Source organism: Palaemon carinicauda, chromosome 9, assembly GCF_036898095.1.
Source record: "Palaemon carinicauda isolate YSFRI2023 chromosome 9, ASM3689809v2, whole genome shotgun sequence".
In the NCBI taxonomy this organism is placed as follows: domain Eukaryota; kingdom Metazoa; phylum Arthropoda; class Malacostraca; order Decapoda; family Palaemonidae; genus Palaemon; species Palaemon carinicauda.
Window position 1 is genome coordinate 117,741,477 of NC_090733.1, and position 25,393 is coordinate 117,766,869.

At 44.3% G+C, this 25,393-nt stretch overlaps 1 protein-coding gene across 4 annotated transcripts in view; it reads left to right on the top strand.

Annotated features, from left to right (window-relative positions):
• The window catches only part of LOC137647089 (roquin-1-like), a 91,158-nt gene that overhangs the window by 40,384 nt on the left and 25,381 nt on the right, over window positions 1-25,393 (top strand). For all 4 annotated transcript variants that reach the window (XM_068380309.1, XM_068380307.1, XM_068380311.1 and 1 more), the window contains exons 6-7: window positions 8,500-8,736; window positions 17,998-19,533. In XM_068380309.1, coding sequence (XP_068236410.1) covers window positions 8,500-8,736; window positions 17,998-19,533 — 1,773 coding nt within the window. The remainder of the gene's footprint in view (window positions 1-8,499; window positions 8,737-17,997; window positions 19,534-25,393) is intronic.

Here is a 25,393-nt window from a genome sequence, read left to right on the forward strand (position 1 = left end):
TCCTCTATATATTTTATATCTCAACCGCCTTTATTAGGCCTCTTCGATTAGCTTTCCATTTATAATAAACATCAAGATAAATTTTAATGATTTGTTTATATGCGACCTTTCCTGAGAGTAGGCGGTCCTAACTTGGAAACCGAAGTTAAACAACGTTGAGCCCTTTCAATCGTAAATAACTTTTACAGAGCAAATGATTTAAAACTTATTAAATGAATATTTTTTAGTAGATATTTTATGAAAGATTTTCTTTGAATAGTCTTCGTACTGTTTCAAAGATGAACTAACGTTTAGTTTATTTATGCTACGCAGTTTGCGCTCTATCGTTACGATAGAGAGAGAGAGTATCACGGTTTCACTTTGCAGAAAGAGTAAATCGATTCTGACGTTTTGTTCATTCTTCTTTCAAAGCTTAAATGTTTTAAATACTATTTTAAAGGAACTTTTTAATTGAAAAACCTTTCAGTTTTTTCCTTTGGTCAAATAACCTGTTTATTGACGAAAGGTAAGTGGGCTCTTCTCTTCGGTGCGAAATCAAGAGAGAGAGAGAGAGAGAGATAGAGACGGAGAGAGAGAGAGGAGAGAGAACGTTCCGATCTTTATTCTCGTCCCAAGCGAGTAACGTTGTTCTCGAGTCAGTTTTTTTTTTTTTACTCTCGTCCCTAGTCTCTGTACGGGGAGAAAGGATAAAACGTTTTTAGTTTTTATTCTCGTCCCAAGGCACTGTACGGTGAGAGATTGAAAACGTAGTTTTGAATGAACTAGTGTTTAGTCTCCTTCCCAGCCACTGATCTTTTTATCTTAGAATATGTTTACTGTTTTTTGCTTGTATTAATGTGCTTACATTATACGACTGATTTCGCAATTATAACCTTTTGATGAGGGTAGAATTGCGTGCTTCAGGTAGAAATCAGTTTTATTCATACCTAATGTGAATTGTTAAAAAATTCGATTTCAGTGAAAAAAGTGCAAAACAGAAAATCGTAGTGATAAAGTGATAATTGCGCAAAGTGTTATCAGTGTTGCGACCGAGGGTTTGTCTGTTCGTGCCTGTCGTTCGCCTAGTCCGAGACCTCTTGCAAGCTCCCAAGCCCAGGGGAGAAGTAATGTCGTACGACTTATGGGTTCGAGAGGACTTGATCAGCGAACAGACGTTCCCTCTATGGTTTCAGGCGTGTCTCATCAACACCGCCCCTACCATAAGACGAGCGAGACGATTTTCTCCTCGTCATCCGAAGGCTTTTCGCATAAGAAACCGTGGAACAAGGTTTCGAGGCCCTTTAAGCGAAAGTCAGTCCTTTCAGGACAGGTCCAGCGTCCTGGTTTTAACTATTAGGACAGCTCTGACCCTATGCAGTCAACGGAAGACTGCTCGCCGCCTAAACAAAAGCGTAACACAGGCTCTGAGAGTCTTTTTGTAGGCAAGGTTTTGCAGTCACAGACGTTACCCTCGTCTCTTACCGCAACCATTCCCGTTGATCCTAAATGGGTTGTACGGCAAGACATGCAGAATAAGCTTGCCTCTCTTATGGAGGACTATTCTGCTGAGCAGGTTCACGATGATCCTCGCCGCTTAGCTGATCGAGATCCTGGCCGTCAGCCGCCCAAACGAACCTTTGCTCGTCCTGTTGACGTTGACGTTACAAAGTCACGTCAGTCACGTTTTGTAGAGCCTCACTCGATGCAGTCCAGTGTTGACTTTCAGCCGCTTGTGGACGTTCAGCCGCTGCCGCATGCTTTTGTTGACGTTCAGGACGTTCGCCAACCAGCGAAGTTGACTTGTTTTGACGTTGAGCGTCAAGCACCGCAGTCAAGAGTTGTTTTGACTGCTCAGTCTAAGCAGTCAAGGCAGTCTCGAGTTGACGTCGAGCGTCCTCCCGCACCTGTTGGTTGTTGCTGGTCAGTCCTTTAAGCAGTTACATGACATAGCGTCCTTGACTGCTACTGTTGCTCCTTTGCGTGTGGACTCTGCTTGTCAAGCATTGCCACCACGGCAGGTCTCTCCCTTGCTTGAGACTCGGCTTTTGTCGGACAAGGTTCCTTCAGATAAGGAAGTTGCTGTTCCCCCTCCTACTGATATTCCCTTGAGGACTCTGTCAGACGGAGAGGAGCCTAAAGCTGCTCAGCCCTCTATGGACTTTAAATAAATCATGCTGATTTTTAAGGATCTTTGTCCGGATCTTTTTGTAACTGCTGCTCCTCGTTCGCCTAAACGTCAGAGTTTACACTAGGCCTAGCTACTTCGAAGCCGTTGTTTTATAAGCTAGTGCTCTCTCGCTCTTCTAAGAGAGCTTTACGTTTGCTAGGCGACTGGTTTATCACCAGGAGGAGTTTGGGGGAGACAGCCTTTGCTTTCCCTACTTTTAAGCTGACTTATAGAGCGAGAGTCTGATATGACACGGGAGAAGTTCTCGGCTTGGGAGTTCCTGCCTCTGCCCAGATAGACTTCTCAAACCTCATAGACTCTCCCTGGCGCCTGGCCATGAGACGCTCCAAGATTTTATGGTCGACTTCAGAGCTAGACCATCTCCTGTTAGGAGTTTTTTCGAGCGTTTGAAGTTTTGCTGTAAAATTATGTCATGCATAAACAAGGCTTTCAGGGATGGCTCCAATGATCTGACAGCCACGTTCTCTGCAGGAACAAGTCCCTCAGGGATGGCTCCAATGATCTGGCAGGAGTACGTAAGAGGCAAGTGCGCTCAATGTGTTCATTGTCAAGACAAACTTCACGATGAAGTCTACCAGGCTGTCTTGACAGCATTAATGGAAGGCGACTGGATGGTCTCTCTCGACCTTCAGGAGGCATACTTCCACATTCCTATACACCCGGATTCCCAACCGTTTCTGAGGTTTGTTTACAGGAATGTGGGGTACCAGTTTCGAGCCCTGTGCTTTGGCCTCAGTCCTGCTCCTCTCGTGTTTACGAGGCTCATGAGGAATGTGGCAAAATCCCTCCATCTATCGGGGATCCGAGCCTCCCTGTACTTAGACGACTGGCTTCTCAGAGCATCGTCCAGTCTTCGCTGTCTGCAGGATCTACATTGGACGTTGAGTCTGGCCAGGGAGTTGGGACTTTTGGTCAACCTAAAAGTCCCAACTGATCCCATCCCAGATTATTCTATATTTGGGGATGGAGATTCGCAGTCCAGTTTTTTTTTTCGGGCTTTTCCGTCTGCCACCGAATAGAACAAGCCCTGCTCGAAGTCCAACTAATGCTGAAAAGAAAACGTTTGTTCAGTCAGGAGTTGGAACAGTCTCGTAGGGACTCTCTCATCCCTGGAGCAGTTTGTCTCACTAGGGAGACTACACCTTCTGCCTCTCCGGTTCCATCTAGCCTCTCACTGGAACTAGGACAAGACGTTAGAGACGGTATCATTCCCAGTCTCCGAACCAGTAAAGGCATGCCTGAAATGGTGGGACAGCAATATCAGTCTGAGAGAGGGACTATCCCTAGCAGTCAAGAACCCAAACCACGTGTTGTTCTCAGACGCGTCGGATTTGGGTTGGGGTGCGACCCTGGACGGTCGGGAATGCTCGGGTCTGTGGACCTCAAGTCAGAAGAGCATGCACATCAACGGCAAGGAGCTATTAGCAGTCCACTTGGCCTTGATGATATTCGAAAGCTTTCTTCGAAACTAAGTGGTAGAGGTCAACTCAGACAACACCACAGCTTTGGCCTACATCTCCAAGCAAGGAGGCACACACTCCTTCACGCTGCTCGAGATCACAAGGGACCTTCTCTTATGGTCAAGAAATCGAGGCATCTCCCTGTTGACGAGATTCATCCAGGGGGACTTGAACGTCTTGGCAGACTGTCTCAGTCGGAGGGGTCAGGTGATACCCACGGAATGGACCCTCCACAAGGACGTGGGCAAGAGTCTTTGGGCTACTTGGGGTCAACCCACCATAGACCTCTTTGCCTCCTCGTTGACCAAGAGGTTACCAATCTATTGCTCTCCAGTCTTAGAAGAAGCAATCCACATAGACGCGTTTCTACTGAATTGGTCTCTTCTGGACTTATATGCATTCCCACCATTCAAGATAGTCAACAAGGTACTGCAGAAGTTCGCCTCTCACGAAGGGACAAGGTTGACTTTGGTTGCTACCCTCTGGCCCGCGAGAGAGTGGTTCACCGAGGTACTTCAATGGCTGGTAGACTTTCCAAGAAGTCTTCCTCTAAGGGTAGATCTGTTACGTCAGCCCCACGTAAAGAATGTCCATCAAAGCCTCCCCGCTCTTCGTCTGACTTCCTTCAGACTATCGAAAGACTCTCAAGAGCTCGAGGCTTTTCGAAGGAGGCAGCCAGTGTGATTGCAAGAGCGAGGAGAGCTTCTACCATTAGAGTATACCAGTCGAAGTGGGAAGTCTTTCGAGACTGGTGCAAGTCAGCATCTGTGTCCTCGTCCAGTACCTCTGTAGCCCAAATCGCAGATTTTCTTTTACATCTGAGAAAGGTTTGCTCCCTTTCAGCTCCCACGATTAAGGGCTACAGGAGCATGTTGGCTTCGGTCTTTCGACATAGAGGCTTAGATCTTTCCAACAATAAAGATCTCCAAGATCTCCTTAAGTCTTTCGAGAGCTCTAAGGAACGTCGTTTGGCAACTCCTGGATGGAACTTAGACGTGGTCCTAAGGTTCCTCATGTCAGACAGGTTTGAGCCATTACATTCAGCCTCCCTGAAGGATCTCACCCTCAAGACACTTTTCCTAGTGTGCTTGGCTTCGGCTAAAAGGGTCAGTGAACTTCATGCCTTCAGTAAGAACATCGGCTTTTCTACAGAAAAAGCCACTTGTTCACTTCAACTTGGTTTCCTGGCCAAAAATGAACTGCCTTCTCGTCCTTGGCCTAAATCTTTTGATATTCCTTGCTTATCAGAGATCGTAGGCAACGAACTGGAAAGAGTATTATGTCCTGTTAGAGCTCTTAAGTTCTATTTAGCTCGTACTAAGTCATTACGAGGTAAATCTGAGGCATTATGGTGCTCAGTTAAGAAACCATCATTGCCTATGTCAAAGAATGCTTTGTCATATTTTATCAGATTTTTAATACGAGAAGCTCATTCTCACTTGAATGAGAAAGACCGATGTTTGCTTAAGGTTAAGACGCACGAAGTTAGAGCTATAGCAACCTCCGTGGCCTTCAAGCAAAATAAATCTCTGCAAAGTATTATGGACGCGACTTTTTGGAGAAGCAAGTCAGTGTTCGCGTCATTTTTACTTAAAAGATGTCCAGACTCTTTACGAGGACTGCTACACACTGGGTCCATTCGTTGCAGCGAGTGCAGTAGTGGGTGAGGGTTCTACCACTACATTACCCTAATTCCAATATCCTTTTTAATCTGTCTCTTGAAATGTTTTTAATATTGTTTTTTGGGTTGTACGGAAGGCTAAGAAGCCTTTCGCATCCTGGTTGATTTGGCGGGTGGTCAAAGTCATTTCTTGAGAGCGCCCAGATTAGGGGTTTGATGAGGTCCTGTTGTATGGGTTGCAGCCCTTAATACTTCAGCTCCTGGGAATCTTTCAGCATCCTAAGAGGATCGCTGGGCTTCGTGAGGAAGACAGACTAATAAGGCAGAGTAATCGTCTAAGTCAACTTCCTTACCAGGTACCTTTATATATTTGGGTTTTGTTATGATATAACTGTCAAAAACTCTAAGCATATACGCTGTAAACTTAATTAACTCTGGTCTCTACCCACCACCATGGGTGTGAATCAGCTATTATATATTCACCGGCTAAGTTAAATATTTAAAAATGATATTTTAATTATAAAATAAATTTTTGAATATACTTACCCGGTGAATATATAAATTAAAGGCCCCCCCTTCCTCCCCGATAGAGACCCAGCGGGATGAGAAAAATTGGGTCTGTTTACATGTATATGCGGTATCTGGCCGATAGTTGGCGCTGGTGGGCACACCCGCAACCTTCATAGCGATCGCTCGCGAGTTTTTGTGTGTGTTTTCTGTCGAGCCGCTGGAGCAGCAGCTATTATATATTCACCGGGTAAGTATATTCAAAAATTTATTTTTATAATTAAAATATCATTTTTACAAACTGCCAATGTGTATGTATCCATCTGTGTTAAAAAATATGTTTATTTTAGTTTATTCCTACACAAATACAAACCTTTGTTCTTTGGTAAGATTATGCTCTCAGAGAAGCTGCATATGGCTGGTAAAACTTAACAAGATGGCAGTAAGCTCTGCCCTCTTAACGGGCCACTTAGTTCCTACTTTGCTTTCAGCTGCCAGATAGTGCAGACATACATACATCTGGTGGCCTCTTCTGGGTGTTTTAATATTTGAGATAAAATTGTTAGGTTATCGTGTGTGAGGGATATCAAGTTGTTTCCCAATAACTGTGGCTTTGAGTCTGTGCAAACCTGCCGATATCTACATTCTTGTTCCTATTGGACAGCATTCATGTTTGCTATTTATTCCCTCACTTGTGTGGCCGCATGACGATGACAGCAACATAATGCTAAGGAGGTTGACAATCCTTAGACATCAATTTGTAATGTCGGAGGATCTGTTTCCCTCCTGGTTAATCAGGAACTTCCAGTATACTGCTCTCTTGTTTTAGACCATCTTCCAGTAGAACTGCTGTCCAGTAACTGGAACATTGGCAGCATTCAGGACTTCTTTCACCATACTGGTTTCTCCTGGATTCATTAGCCTTTTTGTCAGTCTACCTAGTTGACTAATTCTCAACAGCCTCTTTTTGACTTCGATCTCAGAATTCCTTGGTGGCTCCCAAGTGCCACACTTTGGTTGTCTTCGAATTTTCTGATGCTCCTCTCTAAGGTACTGGTAGAATTACCCGTCTTCTGCTGTGGTATTCTAGAAGAATTACTTTTCCCATCTTGGTCCCTCTACTATGGTTTGTGGTTCTCCTCTCTTTACTCCATGGAGGGAGCTCCTCTCAATCTCTTTGTTAGAATGCTGTCACTCAGCATTTAACCATTTATCAGACTGAAGAGCTCGGACTTTTCACCTTTGAAGGATCAGCCTTGTCTTTGAATTGACTCTGCACGGTCTTTCTTCTCCAGGATCTTGAGCCCTTTTAGGGTGTCACTTGAATTTTCAGGTCTCAAGTGAATCCTGCATAAATCTAGAACAGGCACTAGTTAGGACCTTACACCAGTTTTACTCCTGAGTTGTGTCACGAGTCAATCTCTAATGGAGGAAGGACTTCCTCTTTGTTGATCTGGAGTTTGTGTTTAAGATCCAGATTTTAGCTGTACTTCACTCCAAAGTCAAATCCTTTTCCATCTCTTTATAGGCCGGCTTCAGGATGACTTGCTCCTCTGTCATGTGAAGATAAGATGGCACTACTGTAAGAACTCAGGTCCCTTGGAGTAGCACCATGGAGACTTCCTCACTGAAAGGGTAATGAGGATGTCTAAGAATGTGTGAATCCAAGGAGAGGACAGAAGGAACTACACAGCTCTAGCTCTCAAAGTCAAGGATACTGAATCTGCCCCAACCTACAGGAAGAACCTGTCAATGGTACTAGTCCTGAAGGAAGGAGTCTGAGATGACAAGCCATTCAGCTGCCCACTACCTATACCTATGGGAGGTTATTCATAGGTACTAATATAACCCTATCCTTGGTTGTGTGGTAGCTATTTAACAAGTTATGTTGTGAACCTAGCTTCCTCATGGGACGAGAAAAATCTCGTCCAAGATAGCTGTTACAACGTAATCCCAGGAGAATAGAATGTCTGGCTGTTCATCTCCTCTCTCTTCCACTCTTTGGGTTGTAACAGTTGTTCCAATATATGATGGATGGGATGCTAGATGCAAGTAAGCTTCACAATTGAGTACTGTTCTTTACTAACAAAGTTGGTATCAAAGCATTTACCCCATCCTCTTAAATGGAGGGGAGGATAAAAGTAATATATACATACCCCTTTTTCATGATGGGCATACATTCAAACTACATATCCTTTTGAATATGCCTAACAGTCTTCCCTTAGGGATCTGGCCTCACACCTGCTTCTTCATGCTTAGGTAGTTTGGAGGTTGATAGGAGTCATCACTCTCGCGACTCCTCAAGACCAGAGTGCATTGTCATTTCCCGGGATAGTAACCAGATAGTTTTCTATTAAAGGACAATTGTTTGTATTTGTTTAGGAACAAATGAGATTAAAAAAAAAAGTAATTTGTATTTTTCCTAACTATAGTACTGTACTGTATACAAATCTTGAGTCTCTCAAGTTACACTGCAGCATTAACCACTCTGTAAGTCCTTGGTTATTAAAGTGACAGTTGCTGAACCTTTCGGGAATTATGCTTCACTGAAGTTGTACTGGAGTCATACTCCTATTAAAGTACTGGGGTTTGTATAATTAGGAAAAATACAAATTACTTTGAAAATTTATTATTTTTTGGGCCAGTTTTGTGAGTAAAAATTTATTATTTTTTGGGCCAGTTTTGTGAGTAAATTGTTTTGCGAATAATTTTTATATAATTTTCTCTGTTTGCTTTGTTTGCAGGTATCCAAAAGAGAAGGAGATTCATCCCTCATGCAGTTGAAAGAAGAGTTTCGCACTTATGAGGCTCTGAGGCGTGAGCATGACGCTCAGATTGTACAAATTGCCACCGAGGCTGGTTTAAGAATAGCCCCTGATCAATGGTCATCTCTTTTATATGGAGACACAGCACATAAGTCGCATATGCAATCTATTATCGATAAGCTTCAAACTCCTGAGTCGTTTGGACAGTCAGTTCAGGTAGGTTTTTCCTATTTTTATGAATGGTCTTGTTGAAGCTTTTTATTTTACTGTACATTACAGGGTGCTATTATAGTATGCTATCTACCGTCGAATTTCTATTATAGTATGGTATCTACCACAAAGTATGTTATATGCCGTCAATGTTAATCCTCCTGTTTGATGAGGATTATCAAAAAGATTACTTACCACCAGTATGTTATCCTCATTGGACTTTAATGATAGTTTAATAATACTTATTATATGGATAACATGGATGCATAATTATAAACAGTTTGTAGGTTAGGTTAGGTTGGGTTAGATTAGGTTAGTACATGGGTGCATAATTATAAGCAGTTTGTAAGTTAGGTTAGGTTGGGTTGAGTTAGGTTAGGTAGGGTTATCAAGTCTGTAGTGATCCTCCTTATTAGAGGCAGATTAGCAAGTAGACCGTACCCTTAGGGACTGAAGGTGGGTATCATATTATAGTCAGAGAGGGGTGGTAGATAGCAAAATCGACGGTAGATAGCATACTATAATAGCACCCATTACAGTACCTTCATTCTACTTGTTTTTTCTTACTGAAAGGTAAGCAATCCTTTTGTTCTGCACTGTGGTTTTGTACAACGATACTAGTAACAGTGTGCCATTTACATCATTCTAGATGGTCCTAAAGGTATTTTCCAATGTTCCTTAGGCTTAACTAAGTTTCTTTTTGCATTTTAAAAGGTACACTTAGAATATGACCCTGTGATATCACAGAATCGTAATCTGTGCTTTTGTATGAATTTTCATATTATTGGTAATAAATAACGGAATTTTGATACTGTAATAAGATTATTATTTCAGTACTTATCAAGTAGTCATCATGCTTTAATCATTAAAGCCACTGGTTTCCCTACCTCTAATTAAACCAAAATTTTTCCCCCTCTCCTCTTCCCCTCCCCTGTTATGATTAGTCATCCCAACAGATGATGCAGTGGGAGAAACATTAACTATATGTTTAGTTATATCCATTTCTTCATATAATCAAAGTCTTGGTGGGCCTGTACATACCCTAATCTCGTGATATCACTAAAAATGGGGAGGAGGAAGGGAAATAGATTACTTCTAGATAAGTACTGCTATAACATTTCATTATTAAAATTGAACTTATGTCAGTGAATTTTACCTGGCAGTAATCATGCTTACTCCCAAGCTATTGGAGGTGAATATTATTGAAGGGAGATGAACTATAAATAATTTTGAAGTTAAATCTCATTCAAACCAACTTTATAATTCTTAGCTTATACAGTAAGTACTATGATGTTCCCTTTTTAATTTGATTATGGAATGCTTTTTAATTTTCTGTGCTTTACCTCCCATAAAGCTAAACAACTGCTTTTGGTATTGTATCAAAATTTCCTACCAAACCATGCTGTTTTTACAAACAATACAACCAAAGACTAAAACCATCCGTACAAAGATATATCGGGTACGAATTACTTAGGCCATACAAAGATATTTCGGGCATGAATTTCTTAAGTGATACATGCATTACTATTGGTCCATAGTCCAAAAATATTAAAGACCAACCAAGATATATTTATTTATTCCTATGCGGATACAAACTCCTGAGTCATTTATATGGGGTTACTACTAATCATGTTTTCTACGACCGACCAATCAAAAATTTGGTTTGATTGCATAATGCTTCATTGCTGGCAACCATGGTACATGCGCATGGAGCAAGAGGATTCCTGCTTACATCATTTCCCCACAACACTGCTGGTCGCAAAGTGAAGAGGTTGCACTCTCCCTTCCTCTCTACAATTGAGCCTTTTGCATTCATCTCGTCTACCCTTTTAGTGTTTAGCGCTCTTGAGTTTATTTTGTTCTTCGTGCATGGTCAAGTGAGGGACTATTCATTATCTGTGAGTTATGAGTGAGCGCTTATGTCTAGTATATCTCGGTATATACGTTCTTACCCAGGACGGGGCAGCAACTGTTGTGGTATCCTTATAAGCCAGGCAGACATAGACACACATCCTTTTTGTCCCTCTTGCCTAGACAAGAGACATTCAAGGGAATCACCATGTAAGTATTGTATGGAGTGGACTTCCTCCCAATGGGAGAGATATTTTTCTTGTTGCAGAAAACTTAATGAGATTTTTACTTAACTTCGTCTCCTCCAAACAGGAGTTAGAAACGAATCTCCATCTATGCGGCGAGAACCTCTCTTTAGGCTTTCATATTGTAATTTCCATGAGACTTTATCTATAATAGGCGACACAAATAATATCCAGAATAGTTTCGACTATGCACAGCGAGACTTTGAGCTGGCACTTGCTAAAAGATTAATGCATTGAGCCAGGTCTCAGAACATCAACCTTGATTATGGAAAAATGAACAGGCTTGTTCAAAAAGATGTTCCCGTTAGAGGGACTCTAGGGAGACAACTTTCCCCGAGTCTTGAAGCAACCTTGTTAGAAGGGAAAGTTAACAATCCCCAAAATGTTCTCACCAACTAGGTCGGCCTTATGACTATGGATAGGCATAAGCTTTGGTCTTCTCTACAGAATCCTTAAGAACTCTTTCGGGGCTTATAAGGGTGGTTGGACCGCATCAGCTGCATCCATACCCCAAAGCTCCCCAAAACTACTCATTCCTTTTAACTTACCCTCTCCCTCCTTACCTACTAGAGTAGGGAAGTTGAATAGGATAGTCACGGAAACTCCTGCTTTCCACAATTTAGTCAGGATCATTGTTCAGCTAGATGAAGCTGTATGCTCCGCCATCTCAGCGAATGATGACGTCGCCACACGGCCTACTTTTCTGAGCATGAAGATCTCTCTTCACACGCAGGACAAGCTTACATCTCATCACAGGTTATCATGCCCCTCTGCAATGACTGATCATATGCTTATAGTTTAACACATGAGAATTTTTCTCCACAACCCAACAAGGTTAAGACATCCTCCCTAAAAAGTCCAGGGGGTGGCCCAAACAGTGGCCCTAGGACAGGAATGATAAGCATAGAATGATCTGCTCAGGGATTCCCCTTCACAAGCCTTGTGAGGTAAAGAAGGGCAAGAAACATTCTAGCCTACTCCAATAATGGAAATCCAGTCTGATTTAGGAGTCAAACTTACTAGAAGCGTAGACGAGGCCCACGTCAGAGACGACACAGAGGCCCTCAGCAGAGAAATCTCTCTCATTTAATAGACCGAATCAGGAAAAGGAAGCCCATACTTAGGCCCCTCATATGAGCTGGTAGAAAGTTTCCCCAGGCCTCTCTCTACCTCTTTATCTCACCTCAATGTGTCTACGGCTACAAAAAAGAAGTACGTTCAAGGCAAAGTAGATGATTCTCAAAACCTTAACATACTATTGTTAACCCAACAGAGGTAAGTCCTCTTGGAACCTTTATGTCGGTTTCAGAACCACCTCAATTTATGAGGATTAGGAGCCTCATCCCTCATCTAGAGAAACTTATCACTGATGAGAATCCAGAGACAGGATTGTGACACAATCACGGAATCCTGAACTCAAATGCAGACTGGAATTCTCGAGACCAACTAAAGAGACTCTAAACCTATTTGATATGCAGGTTTCAGCCTCTGAGAATTCTCTTAGAGCCAACAGGTCCCCAGGGTTACCACCTGTGGTCCTATTTGAGCAGAGAAATTTATTTGTGCCCTGTGGGGCCTTTCCAAGTCCATTACCGGTTCCAGAGAACTTGATTATCCTGGTTCCATCCGCTAAGATAAAGGATATATCTGCTCTCCCTTCTGTTTTTTCAAGCTCAGAATTGATGAACATGAAAATAGCAGCTATGTCTGTGATCCAAACCTGTTCATGGCTTGACCATTGGTCTAGAAAAATATTCTGCTATGCAACTATGGAAGATCTTAAGGATCATAACGCCCTACGTCGATTTGAAGAGTTGTTTTGAGTAGGGTCGAAAGCCCTAGAATTCCTCCCTCTTTAGACCGTTCCTTTATGATTCAGATGGACACCACAATTCTTATGTACAAGAAACGATCCTCGGCTCTGGAACTTCTCTTGATAAAAAGTTGAGAAGAACGCCAGACCGAATAAAGAGTGCTGTAAGCAATCACTCTTGAGACTAAGTCTCAATAAGATTGCTTGATATGATGACATGTCACTATAGAAATCCAGCTGACATCTTCCTTGGGAAGAGTTATTCAAAAGAATGAGGACTGTTCAGGTCAAATAGAGAGTTATTGGGTCCTTTGACTTGCCTGACAGTACTACATTGCATCCGTCTCTCGGGTTACGGCTCACTTTTCCTTTGCCTTCACATGCACCGAATAGTCTGGCCTATTCTTTTCACATCCTCCTTTGTCCTCATACACCTGACAACACTGAGATTACCAAACAATTCTTCTTCACTCAGGAGGTTAACTACTGCTCTATAGTTGTTCAGTGGCTACTTTCCTTTTGGAAAGGGTAGAAGAGACTCCTAAGCTATGATAAACAGCTCCTCTAGAAGGACATTCCAAAATCAAACCATTGTTCTCTAGTCTTGGGTAGTGCAATAGTCTCTGTACCATGGTCTTCCACTGTGTTGGAGTAGAGTTCTCTTGCTAAAGGGTACACTTGGGTACACTTTTCTATCGTATATCTCTTCCTCTTGGTTATATTTTAAATGTTAAAGTTTATATATGAGATCTATTTTAATGGTACTGTTCTTTAAATATTTTATATTCATTACTTCTCTTATAATTTATCTATTTCCTTATTTCCTTTCATTACTGGGCTACTTTTTCCTGTTTGAGCCCTCGGGCTTATAGCTTCCTGGTTTTCCTATTAGGGTTGTAGCTTAGCAAGTAGTAGTAGTAGTAATAATAATAATAATAATAATAATAATAATAATAATAATAATAATAATAATAACAACGACAATAGTGGAACTCTTACTCTAGGAGATGTTTTTTAGTTTGAAGCTACCAAGACTGCTTCTCCTTAAATACGGACTTTTTGACAATTTTGAGAAAGAGATCTTGTATCATTCTTGGAAATTTAGATCTAATTCCTGATCTTGAAGCAGGTCTTTGTCTCAGATAGCTAGAACTCTCCTTCCCAGAAGAACTATCGACGTCCTCGTTACTAAGGTTTCTATAGGGCAGACCAACACCCCCACCCCCTACTATTGGTTTGAGAGGATTAAGATTATCATCGCAATCCCAGACAGGAGGGCTCAAGTTTGAGATCTGACCCTTTTTTCCTTCGGCTTTGCTATACAACCAGCCAAGGAAAACAAACCTATGTTTTTTTCCAAAAAACCCAATTCAGAAAATACTATATTTTCTGAGGTAATCTTATCCTTATTTTCTTAATGAGAACCAAATTGGGTGATTTTCAGTTGGACTTTTTCACGATCTTGCCTCTCAAGAAGTCCATTGATGAACAGAGGGTTTCGTCCCCTCTCTCCAAGGCTATTATGTATCCCCTACTTTTTGGTGCCCTCAGATCAGAAGTAAAGTTCTTATTTCTGAACTGGATACCTTGTTGGTCAAGACATAACATAAAAACTCATTATTCTCAGATGAGGCGTTGTCAGCCGCCCCCCCCCCCCCCCCCCTCCTCAATCACTTGACATCAGGGACCTACCACTTACTTGTTTCAGGTTCAGTGAACAATCCAGACTGTGGTTGGTACCGGATCTCAGGTTTAACTCTTTCATGATCTTGTCCCTCAGAGGTTTCTGATGACATGAACAACTAGTTATTCTGTCCCGTAGAGCAGTATTAGCTCTCTGATAGAACAATTATCTGGGACATGTTACTCTATGTATTTTTGTTCGTGATCTTTTGCCGCTCCGAAAGAAAGGACAGTATTGGAAAGCCTTTCTTTCTTTGATAAAGAGAAACTATCAGGAGAGCCTATACATCATCAAGAGAACCTTTGCTAGGGACTTCCCCTCGAGCACGATACTTGTGGGTTTGCCACAATCTTAGCTTTCTGCAAAGTACTAGGTGATACTAGTCCGCAAACCCCAATTTGTTCACGGGCTCGGGTCGCTCCAAAGAATGTTTTCAGATACACTTTCTTTCTCTGATTAAGAGAAACTATCCTGAGAGCCTATACATCATTAGGGGAAGCGTAGCTATGGGCCTCCCTCGAGCACATGATACGTAAGCTTGCCACAACGTCAGCGTTCCGCCGAACCACTCGGTAGTACAAGCCTTCAAATCTGGTGGATGAAAGAGAAACCCCATCTTTCACAGACAATCATATTAAAGATGGCACATACAGGTGTTGGATGCCCTCTCAGCAGGTATTATGGTTGCAGCACAACAAATAACCTAACTGTCAGCTCTCACGGGACAAGTGCCAGTTCTAGCCTCAGGCCTATTTATTCAAAGCAATATTGGGTATAATGGATACTAAGGCGGATAGTGATCTTGATTTGACCTAAAGTCTGCAATTGGTTTTCACCCTAATGCAAGTAAGAATGCCTTGATTTTCTTTAGTATTAGATCTACTGAAATTGCATTTTTGTTATGTAACACTTGTTCATATCACTTTACCCCTGGTGAAGATTGCCTTTTTGGATTTGAATGTGCAGCCTTGCCTCTTTACCATCTTGCTACTCTGTTCTCTGGCAGTTCTCTTTGATCTCTTGCTATTGCTTATAGTAATTGTACTAGAGAGAACGAGTATGCCTCTCAACTTACGGAGTCTTCACTCCGGGGAAGAATCGGAAGTTCAGCCTTGCCTCGTTACGAGCCGGCTACACTGTCCACTAGCGATTCACGTTGGTCTCTTGATATTACTTATAGTAATTGGATCTTTCAGTGAGGAAGGGTATACCTCTTAATTTCAGGGAGACTTCCTCCCTCCCAAGGAAGACTCGCCATATAAATGACTCACAAGTTTGTATCCGCATAGGATTATACTACAAATTTATAATTCAATTTGTATTTTTCCTAGCTATACAAACCTGTTAGGCTGGGAGGAACGTAGAGAGTAGAGGTCCCCTTTTTGTTTTTGTTTCTTTGTTGATGTTGGCTATCCCCCAAAATTGGGGGAAGTGCCTTGGTATATGAATGTATGTACAAACCTGAGTCATTTATCAAAGTTCCCACATCAACTGCCCCACAAATCTTTGACCAGGTGAGTCTTGTGAGGAAGTGATGTGAGCAAGAATCTCCTTGCTCCATGTGCATGCGCTATGGTTGCCAGCAACAAAGTATGGTGCAATCAACATGATTATTAGTAACCCCATATAAAGGATTCAGGTTTGTATAGCTAGAAAAAATACAAATTGTATTGAAAATTTGTAGTATTTACACCATAGATCATTATGCATATTGGCTGATCACAATCCCATGATCCAGAACTGTATGATGTATCTGAATCCCTGATGAGTTCTTCTGTCTTGGATTCTAATTGCATTTGGTAAGAATTTAAGGTATTTGTGAAAATAGTGTAATTTTCTTTTTGTTCAGAATTGTAACTGTACCAATCATGGAAGTTGTACGATTATACAGTTTTGGCAGGTTGGTCACACCCATGCCTTGTACATGCTGTGAAAAATAATTTTTTCACTTGTACAGTAATCATCTCCTTACTGTCTTTCTTAATCATCTTGAAGGCCATTGTCAGAATACTGTACTTTTAACTTTACAGCACAGTACAAAATATTTTTGTGATGAATGATAGCGATTGCAACTTGACAGAGAACATAAGGTCACAACTGTATAGAGAACAGTTCCAAAAATGCATTCCCAAGATGATGCTGCTACTAGTCTTGCTTGGAGAGTGGAAGAGCAAGGCTCTGCATAAAGGGTGATGCAAACCAAAATGGGTTAAAAAGCTCATGAACGCTGCATTGGTTGTGTAATGGCACTGTGTGACTGATTTCTGTGCATTTTCTAATAGCCTCTTTAACACTTGCCCACTGAAAGGGCCCATACAATACAAATTTTTTATTGCAGATCAATAGAATGCTTGTAACCTAATTAGAATTTACATGCTTGCATCCCAGTTTGCTCATATTCAAAGTTACACATATCCTTAAGTACTGCTATAATATAAAAGTCCGCCATCTTTTTTTAACAAAATTGTACTAGTCCCTTATTCAGGAATTATTTAACGTCCATACTATTCTTCGTTAAAGGGGTGTCTGGCAACTATAAGACTTAACTACCATTCTTATGATAGCCTATTTGGGCCTTTATTTACATTAACATAAGAAAATAAGCAAAACTTATGGTGGGAAGGATTGGCTTATAATCTTTTGTTTTCGGTAAACTCTACTGTATATACAATCTTTATATTAAAGTATATATATAATTTGTTTATTAAGGTAATCATAAACATTAAATTCATGAAATTAGGAAATTGTAAAAATGGTCATACATAACAAAGGAACCATGCAGCCTGTGACCACCAAATGGCCACTTTCTTGCATTACTAACTCTACCTATTCTGTCAATATGTTTGTTGAAGAAATTATCCATATTAAAACCAGATAAATTTATACAGTTACTCCTGCAAATGTTACTACGAAGTTACCACTATTTTCATATACTGAATAGGTTAAGCTGAGCTGGAGAGGTCAGTCCACATTGTATTAAGTACTGGTTTTAACTGGGCATATGGATATATTCCTTCTGTGGTACCATCTATTGAATGGACTTAGCACCACAGGGGGGGGGGTAATTTTTTTTTGAGGAATCTTTTGGCTTCAATGATTACACCATAATGACTAGCAGGTAATATTCATTGAAATGATAATATTTGTATTAAAATTATTTTGAATTATATAGCCATACCCAACCAATGTATAATAGACAATGGAGAGTGATTTTCTTCTGACATTTTTATACATGAAAAAATATCGATATGAAGGATAGCAATATCAAGATGACAATTACAGTGTAGTTTGTAGTTGTATTGTAACTTACAAATAAATAATGCATGTAATTTACAGTTCTTTTCAGTTTATAAAAAGGAAAACATTGTATTGAGCGCATTCTATTACAGTTTACGAATGTGTATTAAAAAACTAAAACATCTAGATTTTACTGGATTTGTTGATGTGCTTACTGTTTGATAGGTTAACTTTTTTAGAATCAAAATTATATGCTGTGGTTTATCAAATTTTTGGTCTAGTATATATTGTATGTATTTGATACTTTAGGTGTTTCATCATATCCTTGGTTAAATTTAGTTACTTTCTATTTATTTTGCTAGGTTTATTTGTACTGTAACCTAATTAGTTTATTTAACATTATTTCCTGTGATAATTGGGTCTTCTTATGATTTAAGGAACTGGTGATTGCTCTTCAAAGAACGGGAGATCCAGGACAGCTTTCATCTCAAAGACCCCATTTAGAATTGCTTGCAGCATTGGATCCATCTCCTGACGCTCCTCCCCCGGCTTGGGAACCCTGTGCAGCTGCAATGGAAGCTGTAAGGGCAGTTGTCACGGGACTTGTAAATTTTATTCAACACCATGGTAATCGCAAGATGCCTGATGCTCATCATCCACATAATGCTAGATATAAAACTAGTATGTGTAGAGATTTAACTCAAAGAGGAGGATGCCCCAGGGGAAATAACTGTACTTTTGCACACTCGGAAGAAGAATTGGAGAAACATCGTAACAGAAGCCGCAAGCATGGCAAAAGCATTCCTCAACCTTCTACAACTCCTACCATCAAAGCTCCTCAACCTTCTGTTCAGCAGGCAAACCATCAGCAGATTCAGCATGCAACACCTTCACAGCAAAGTTCTTACCAGCAGGGTGCTGTTGAAACTTCTATACCAGCTAAGAATGGTGAATGCACTCCAGCGAATTCAGTTACTCAGCCAAAAACTGTTGTTGTGGAGGATCTAATTCAGGCAGGCGCAATTCCGGCACCAAATACGCCTTTTGATCCTCACAAATTCATGCACATTCCATCTCGAACACAGCCAATGGCAGTACTTTCTGCTGGAACCCCTACCCAAGCTATTGTGCAGCCAGCGTTAGCTCCAACTCCAATTTTTAATGCTCCAATAGCTGAGTATAATTATGGCTCATTTCCTGGACAGGCCCCTGTATTTGCTCAAACAGCTTCTGTTCCTCCTTCACTACAGGCAGCAGCCGTTGTTGCATCCGCCACAGCTACTGTTTTTCCTAATCAAGCCACAGCAATTGTTCCAGAAATGTATGGTGCTAATCCAACCATGCTTTTGAATACAGCGCCAGTGTATAATGTTCATGGGCATGCCAGCGAGTTTTGCATTCCTGTGCCTAATGCAAAACAAGCCAATACTGGTCCTCGTGCTGTTGTATCATCATGGCCTGATGTAAATCCTACACCTTCAAGCTCTACGACTACAACAGCAACTATTTCGATGACATCGTCCTTAGCATCTAAATCCATAGAAGAGTTGAATCAAAGAAAGGAAGCTATTTTAAATCAACTTGAGACAATTGTTGGGAAAGAAGAGACTCACAATGTAGAAACTCAAATAGCAAATGGGGAAGAACCAAGTAAGACGCCAGAGTACACATCCACTTATAGTATATGGACTTCAGGGGCAAATTTTTATATTGCTCCAAAGTCTGCCGTGAAAGGCCATGATCCAGCCACAGGTTATCGCACTAATGTTACTGTGAAAGAAGATGGTCAGGGGAAAGATGATTTTATTCCTTTTGACCCACCTCTTGTCAGTCGTTTCGGTCCCATTTCGAGAATGTCTCGTGCAGTTATACGTCCAGCAAATGCCATTCAGTCATCAGCAAGTAATACAACTGAACCTATTACAACCCCAATTGTAAGAAGACCAGTGCCAGCTATTTCACCTATGCCACAAGTAAGTATTATTAACCAGTTAGTTTTATATTAGTAATCAGTCAAAATGTTTTTCTGTTTGAGATGTCTTTCTTATTTTTTTAATGGGTTTGTTTTTTGTATGCATTTGCTGTTTTTAATTAAGGGGATTGTTCCAATAGGTCATGTTTTCTTCTTTAGATTCACATCTTTTCTTGTGTATTTTTATGAATTATGAATACAGTAGAAAGATTTTTTGTAATGTATAACAAAATTGCCTTGTGCACAAATACAGATTTTTATTATTTTACATTTGCTAAAGCAAAAGAATAATTGTTCCGTAACCGAAATACAAACCACGCTATTTACATTGGGTTTACCTTTTAGCGCAGCTGAAATGACGAGCCAATAGTGTTAACGAGGGTTAATTACCCCCGCGCTAGTTAGCGGGGGGTAGGGGAAGGGTAGCTTGCTACCCCTCCTCCCCCCCACACACCGGTGACTTGCTTCACTTTTCACTTTTGGCTCGGCGGTGAACAGACGTGTCTGTTCATCGTCCTCGTTGACAGCCTTTAATCTTTTTTCTGCTTTTTCTTTTCTACAGCTTGTGTGTTGGTTTGAAGTTGACTTTCATTATTATATTACAATGCGTACGTGCCCTGGTATTGCCGGCCGCCCTTGTGGGACCTTTATGTCGGCCTTAGATACGGACCCTCACACCCTTTGCCCTCAGTGTCGGGGCCGACGGTGTGACCAGGAAAACGTGTTGTGAGTGTAGAGAGTGGTCTGCCTCCCAGTGGGAGAGGTTGGGCCGCCGGCGTAAGAAGAAGTCCAAGAGAGACCGTTCTCCTTCGGGGGTTGCCTTGAAGGAGGAAGGTTCTCGGGATTCTTCTTTCGCCGCCCAAACCTCCTCCGAAGCTCCCCCTCGACCGGCTCCTAAGGAGAGTCATCCGAGTGGTAGCGCAGCCCCTAGTTCTGTTTCCCGACCTTGGGTGGGGGAAGAGGGCGTCGCCTCCCATAGCGGGGCAGTTCCCCCTCCTCCTCCGGGGGAGGCCATTGATAACTCCTTGTCTAATGATGATCTCTTACAGATTTGGGCATCCCTGGGGCTTAAGGGCTTGCCCTCCAGGGTCGCCTTGATTGACCTTGTCTCGTTGGGGGCCGCCGTTAAGCAGTCGCTGGCGGTAGCAGAGGTAGACCCTCTGTCTATTGTCGACGTCGTGGTGGCAGAGGCCTCCGACGTGGCTGGACAATCCTCTGCAGGTGCAGTTGAGGATGATGGTGCTGATGGCTCTCCTCCCCCTTCCGTACATCCTTCGAAGGGGGAAGTGAGTCCTACGGGCTCTTCTGCTGTTCAGCTTCCTTCTAAGGGAAGTGCTTTGACTGAGACTCCCCTTCGGAGGACTGATGGTCCTGATGATCTTCCCCGTGGCCGCCTCCGCCGTAAGGCTCACTGTCCGCTGCGTCGCAAGGGCCTCCCTTCCCCTTATAAGGGGGTTAAGAGGCGCCTTTTTGGATCTTCTTCCTCCGAAGGGGACTCTCCTCGTCGTACTCAGCCTACAGCTCCTGCTCCTCTGGACATCTCTGCAGACTGTTCTCCAACTCCTGCTAGATCTTCACCTTCTGGGAAACCCGTCACCCGACGGGCAACAGTCCCTTCGGGGCAAAGGGATTCTTCCCTTCCAAGTGCAGTGCTAGCGCACAGGAGCTCTCCTGCTCGTCAGCGCTCTCCTGATCGTCAGCGTTCTCATGCTCGTCGGCGCTCTCCTGCTCGTCGGCGCTCTCCTGCTCGTCAATGCTCTCCTGTTCGTCGGCGCTCTCCTGATGTTCGCCCTCCTCGTCAGCGCTCTTCTGAGTGTCAGCGCTCTTCTGAGCGTCAGCGCTCTTTTGAGGATCATCGCCCTGTGGTCTCTGACCATCCTGCAGTTACTGTTGAACTCCCTGCGCGCCATCAGTCTCCTGAGCTCTCTCATCCTGTGTCTACGCAACTACATTCGCGTTCTCCAGCGCGTGTGTCAAAAGCACACGTTCGCCCACGCGCCTGCGATCTTCCTGTTCCTGTTCGTGAACGCGCCGCACCACCTGTTCCTTCACAGGATCTCACGCGTCGCCCTCCTGCTCGCCAGCGATCACCTACGCGCCAGCGATCACCTGCTCGCCAGCGATCACCTGCTCGCCAGCGTTCACCTGCTCGCCAGCGCGCACAGGCAGTTTTAGTATCGCCTATTCATCAGCGTTCTCCTACGCGTCAACGATCACCTACGCGCCGGCGATCACCTGCTCGCCAGCGTTCACCTGCTCGCCAGCGTTCACCTGCTCGCCAGCGCTCACAGGCGATTTTAGTATCGCCTATTCATCAGCGTTCTCCTGCGCGTCAGCGATCACCTGTTTATCGGCGATCTCCGGATCGCCCGCGTGATTTACAACCTGCGCGCCCGCGTTCTCCAACGCTTCGTCGACCAGAGGTTCTGAAGGGACATGGTTCGCCATCTACTAGCTCGCCATCGCGCAATCACTCACCTGCGCGTGCTGCGCGCTATCGCTCGCCAACGCGTCACCATGCGACAACGCGCAATCGCCCACCTGCGCGTCAGCGCTCGCCAGCTCACCACCGATCGCCTGTTGATCTACATCGCCAGCGATCTTCCTCACCCACGCGGCAGCGCGTTTCCTCGCCATCGCGCCAACGCTTTCGTTCGCCGACTCGGACACGCGCTCATTCACCTGTACACCCTCGCGCCCACTCGCCTGCGCGCCCGCGCAATCATTCGCCTGCGCGCCCGCGCGATCATCCACCTGCGCCCTCGCGCGACCATCGTTCGCGGCGAATTTCGCAGCCAGTGGTAGCAGCAGGAACGCGTGTTCTAGACAACGCTCGGGATCGCCTCCACCCAAACACAGGAGTGTAGTGCAGGACAAGGATAATACTGAGGAGAGGTTAGTACATCATTCTTCCCCACCTTCTTTTCAGGCAGGTACTGTGGTGTCCACTCCAATTGATCGCCCGATCCCTTTCCCTTTAGCGAGGATTTCGGACTCTGTGTCCTGGGAGCAACAGACTTGGTTTGGTCCCCTGGCGCGGGCGTTAGTGAGGGTTATGAAGCCAGCACTCGCTGACCAGGGTAACAAACCAACGGCTGTCTCTTCTACGCTGAAGAGAAAGAGAGGATTGGACTTCGTGGTGACTTCCCCCAGGGCGAAGTTGGTTCCCAAGAGGTCTGTCGCGAAGCCCCCTTCTCCTGCTCGAGTGCTTTCTCCTTCTCCCGTGGACGAGGCCTTTCCGTCCTCGGGTGAGTCCAGTGAAGCGGTAGTCTTCCCCTCGGCACCAAGGGGGGAGACTTCGCTTCATGGAGGAGAATCGTCTCGTGAGGAAGGGGCTCCTCGAACATCTTTGTTGGGATCCTGTATCACTCCCAGGAGGGAATCCAAGGACTCCAAGACCGTCCCGAAATCATCTTCGAGGATTCGCCAGGAACCCACGGCTCCCCGGGGGAACGTCCACGCTTCACCCCAGGAAGAGATCCCTGGGACAGGAGACTTAGCTGCCAGCCCGCAGGGAGGAGATCAGCAGGAATCCGAACATGCCTTCTGGCAGGTCCTAAGCCTGATAAGGCAACTTAACGGGCTTATGGATCCAGTCATCGCCCCCCGTGAAGGCAAAGACACTATCTTAGATGAAGTGTTTGACGTTCGGAAGGCCCCTAAGTCCAGTGCGGCTCTGCCCTGGTCTTGGGGTCTGAAGAGTGCCAGAGCTAGGGCCAACGCTCAGCTCGCGATTCTTGCCTCCTCCAGTCGTTCCTCTGCCGGGAACAAGCTCATCCCTCCTCCTCGTCTTCAGCAGAGGAGGTATTTCGAGATTCTGGGTGAGTCCAGCCTCGCTCTTCCTCTCCATCACTCTGTGGAGGAGCTGGCGAAGGGAGTTCCCCTTGAGAAGCTCTCTGCCCGGCAGGTGTCGTTCTCGGCGGCAGAGATCCTTAGCCACGAGAAGGTCGCTAAGTGTGCCATGCAGGCCACTTCGTGGCTGGACTTTTGGCTAGGATCTCTGGGCATCCTATTGCGCTTGGAGGACTTGTCCAAGGAGACCAATAGGAAGGCCCTGGAGACCTTCTTACTCTCGGGTACCCGCTCCATCGAGTTTTTGGCGCACCAGGTTACCACCCTGTGGGCCAACTCGGTGTTGAAGCGTCGCGATGCTGTGTTCGAGAGATTCCATCCGAAGGACCCCGCCGTGGATGTGTGTAGGCTCCGACATGCTTCCCTTCTGGGGGAGAACCTGTTTGAGCCTCAAGACATGGAGCGAACGGCTGAGAGGTGGAGGAAATCCAGCACGGACTCCCTCCTCCATAGGGCCCTTACAGCTCGGCCCTATAAGCCTCCAGCTCCGCCGCAACAGCAGCAGCAGCCTCGTAAGGCTCCAAAGCAGGCACCGGCAGTTAAGAAGGTGGTGTCTAAGCCCCAGCCCTTTCCAGCCAAGGTCAAGAGGGGCGGTAAGTCCTCCAGGGGAGGCAAGACTCCTAGGGGTGGCGGCCGCGGCCGCAAGCCCTAGGGGTGGCAGTCCCCCTGCGTGTCCACCTGTGGGGGGATGCCTTCAGCGTTGCGTCCGCAGGTGGCAGCAACACGGGGCCGATGCTTGGACGGTCTCAGTGATTGGCCAAGGCTATCGCGTCCCGTTCACAACATCTCAACCTCCCCTGACAGCGAATCCAGTGTCGTTGAGCTCCTATGCCACGGGATCGGCAAAGGGGCTGGCCCTTCAGGCCGAAGTCGAGACCATGCTCGAGAAGGGTGCTCTCCAGGAGGTCGTCGACGGCTCCCCAGGCTTTTTCAGTCGACTCTTTCTTGTAAAGAAGGCTACTGGAGGCTGGAGACCTGTCATCGACCTCTCAGCTCTGAACGGGTTTGTCAAGCAAACCCGGTTCAGCATGGAGACAGCAGACACGGTCAGACTTGCGGTGATACCACAAGACTTATGTGCACACTGGATCTAAAGGACGCGTACTTCCAGATCCCAATCCATCCGTCTTCCAGGAAGTACAGTGAACCCTCGTTTATCGCGGTAGATAGGTTCCAGACCCGGCCGCGATAAGTGAAAATCCGCGAAGTAGTGACACCATATTTACCTATTTATTCAACATGTATATTCAGACTTTTAAAACCTTCCCTTGTACGTAGTACTGTTAACAAACTACCCTTTAATGTACAGAACACTTAATGCATGTACTACAGTACCCTAAACTAAAACAGGCACAAATATTAAAGGCGATTTTATATCATGCGTTTCCTAAACACGCCAAAAAGCACAATAAAAAATGGCAACCAATGTTTTGTTTACGTTTCTCTGATCATAATGAAGATACAAACGCATTTACTGTACACATCTGTGTATAGGTTAGTTTTTGCATCGATTATATTGATTATTCAGTACAGTATGTTGATTTTGTTATTACCAATATGTATATATATATGGGTTATGAAAAAAATCCGCGAAGTGGTGAATCCGCGATGGTCGAACCGCGAAGTAGCGAGGGTTCACTGTACCTGAGATTTTGCCTAGACGACAAGATCTACCAGTTCAAGGTGCTGTGTTTCGGTCTCTCCACAGCTCCTCAGGTGTTCACCAGAGTGTTCACCCTGATTTCATCTTGGGCGCACAGGAACGGCATTCGTCTCCTTTGTTATCTGGACGATTGGCTGATCCTAGCAGAATCGGAGTCGACCCTTCTTCGGCACCGAGACAGGCTTCTGAATCTTTGCCAGGATCTGGGGATCGTGGTAAACCTCGAGAAGTCCTCTCTGCAGCCGTCCCAACGACTGGTTTATCTAGGCATGCTAATAGACACCAATCTCCACAAAGCCTTTCCATCAGACGACCGGATAGCAAGGCTGAGGAGGGTGGCGGAACC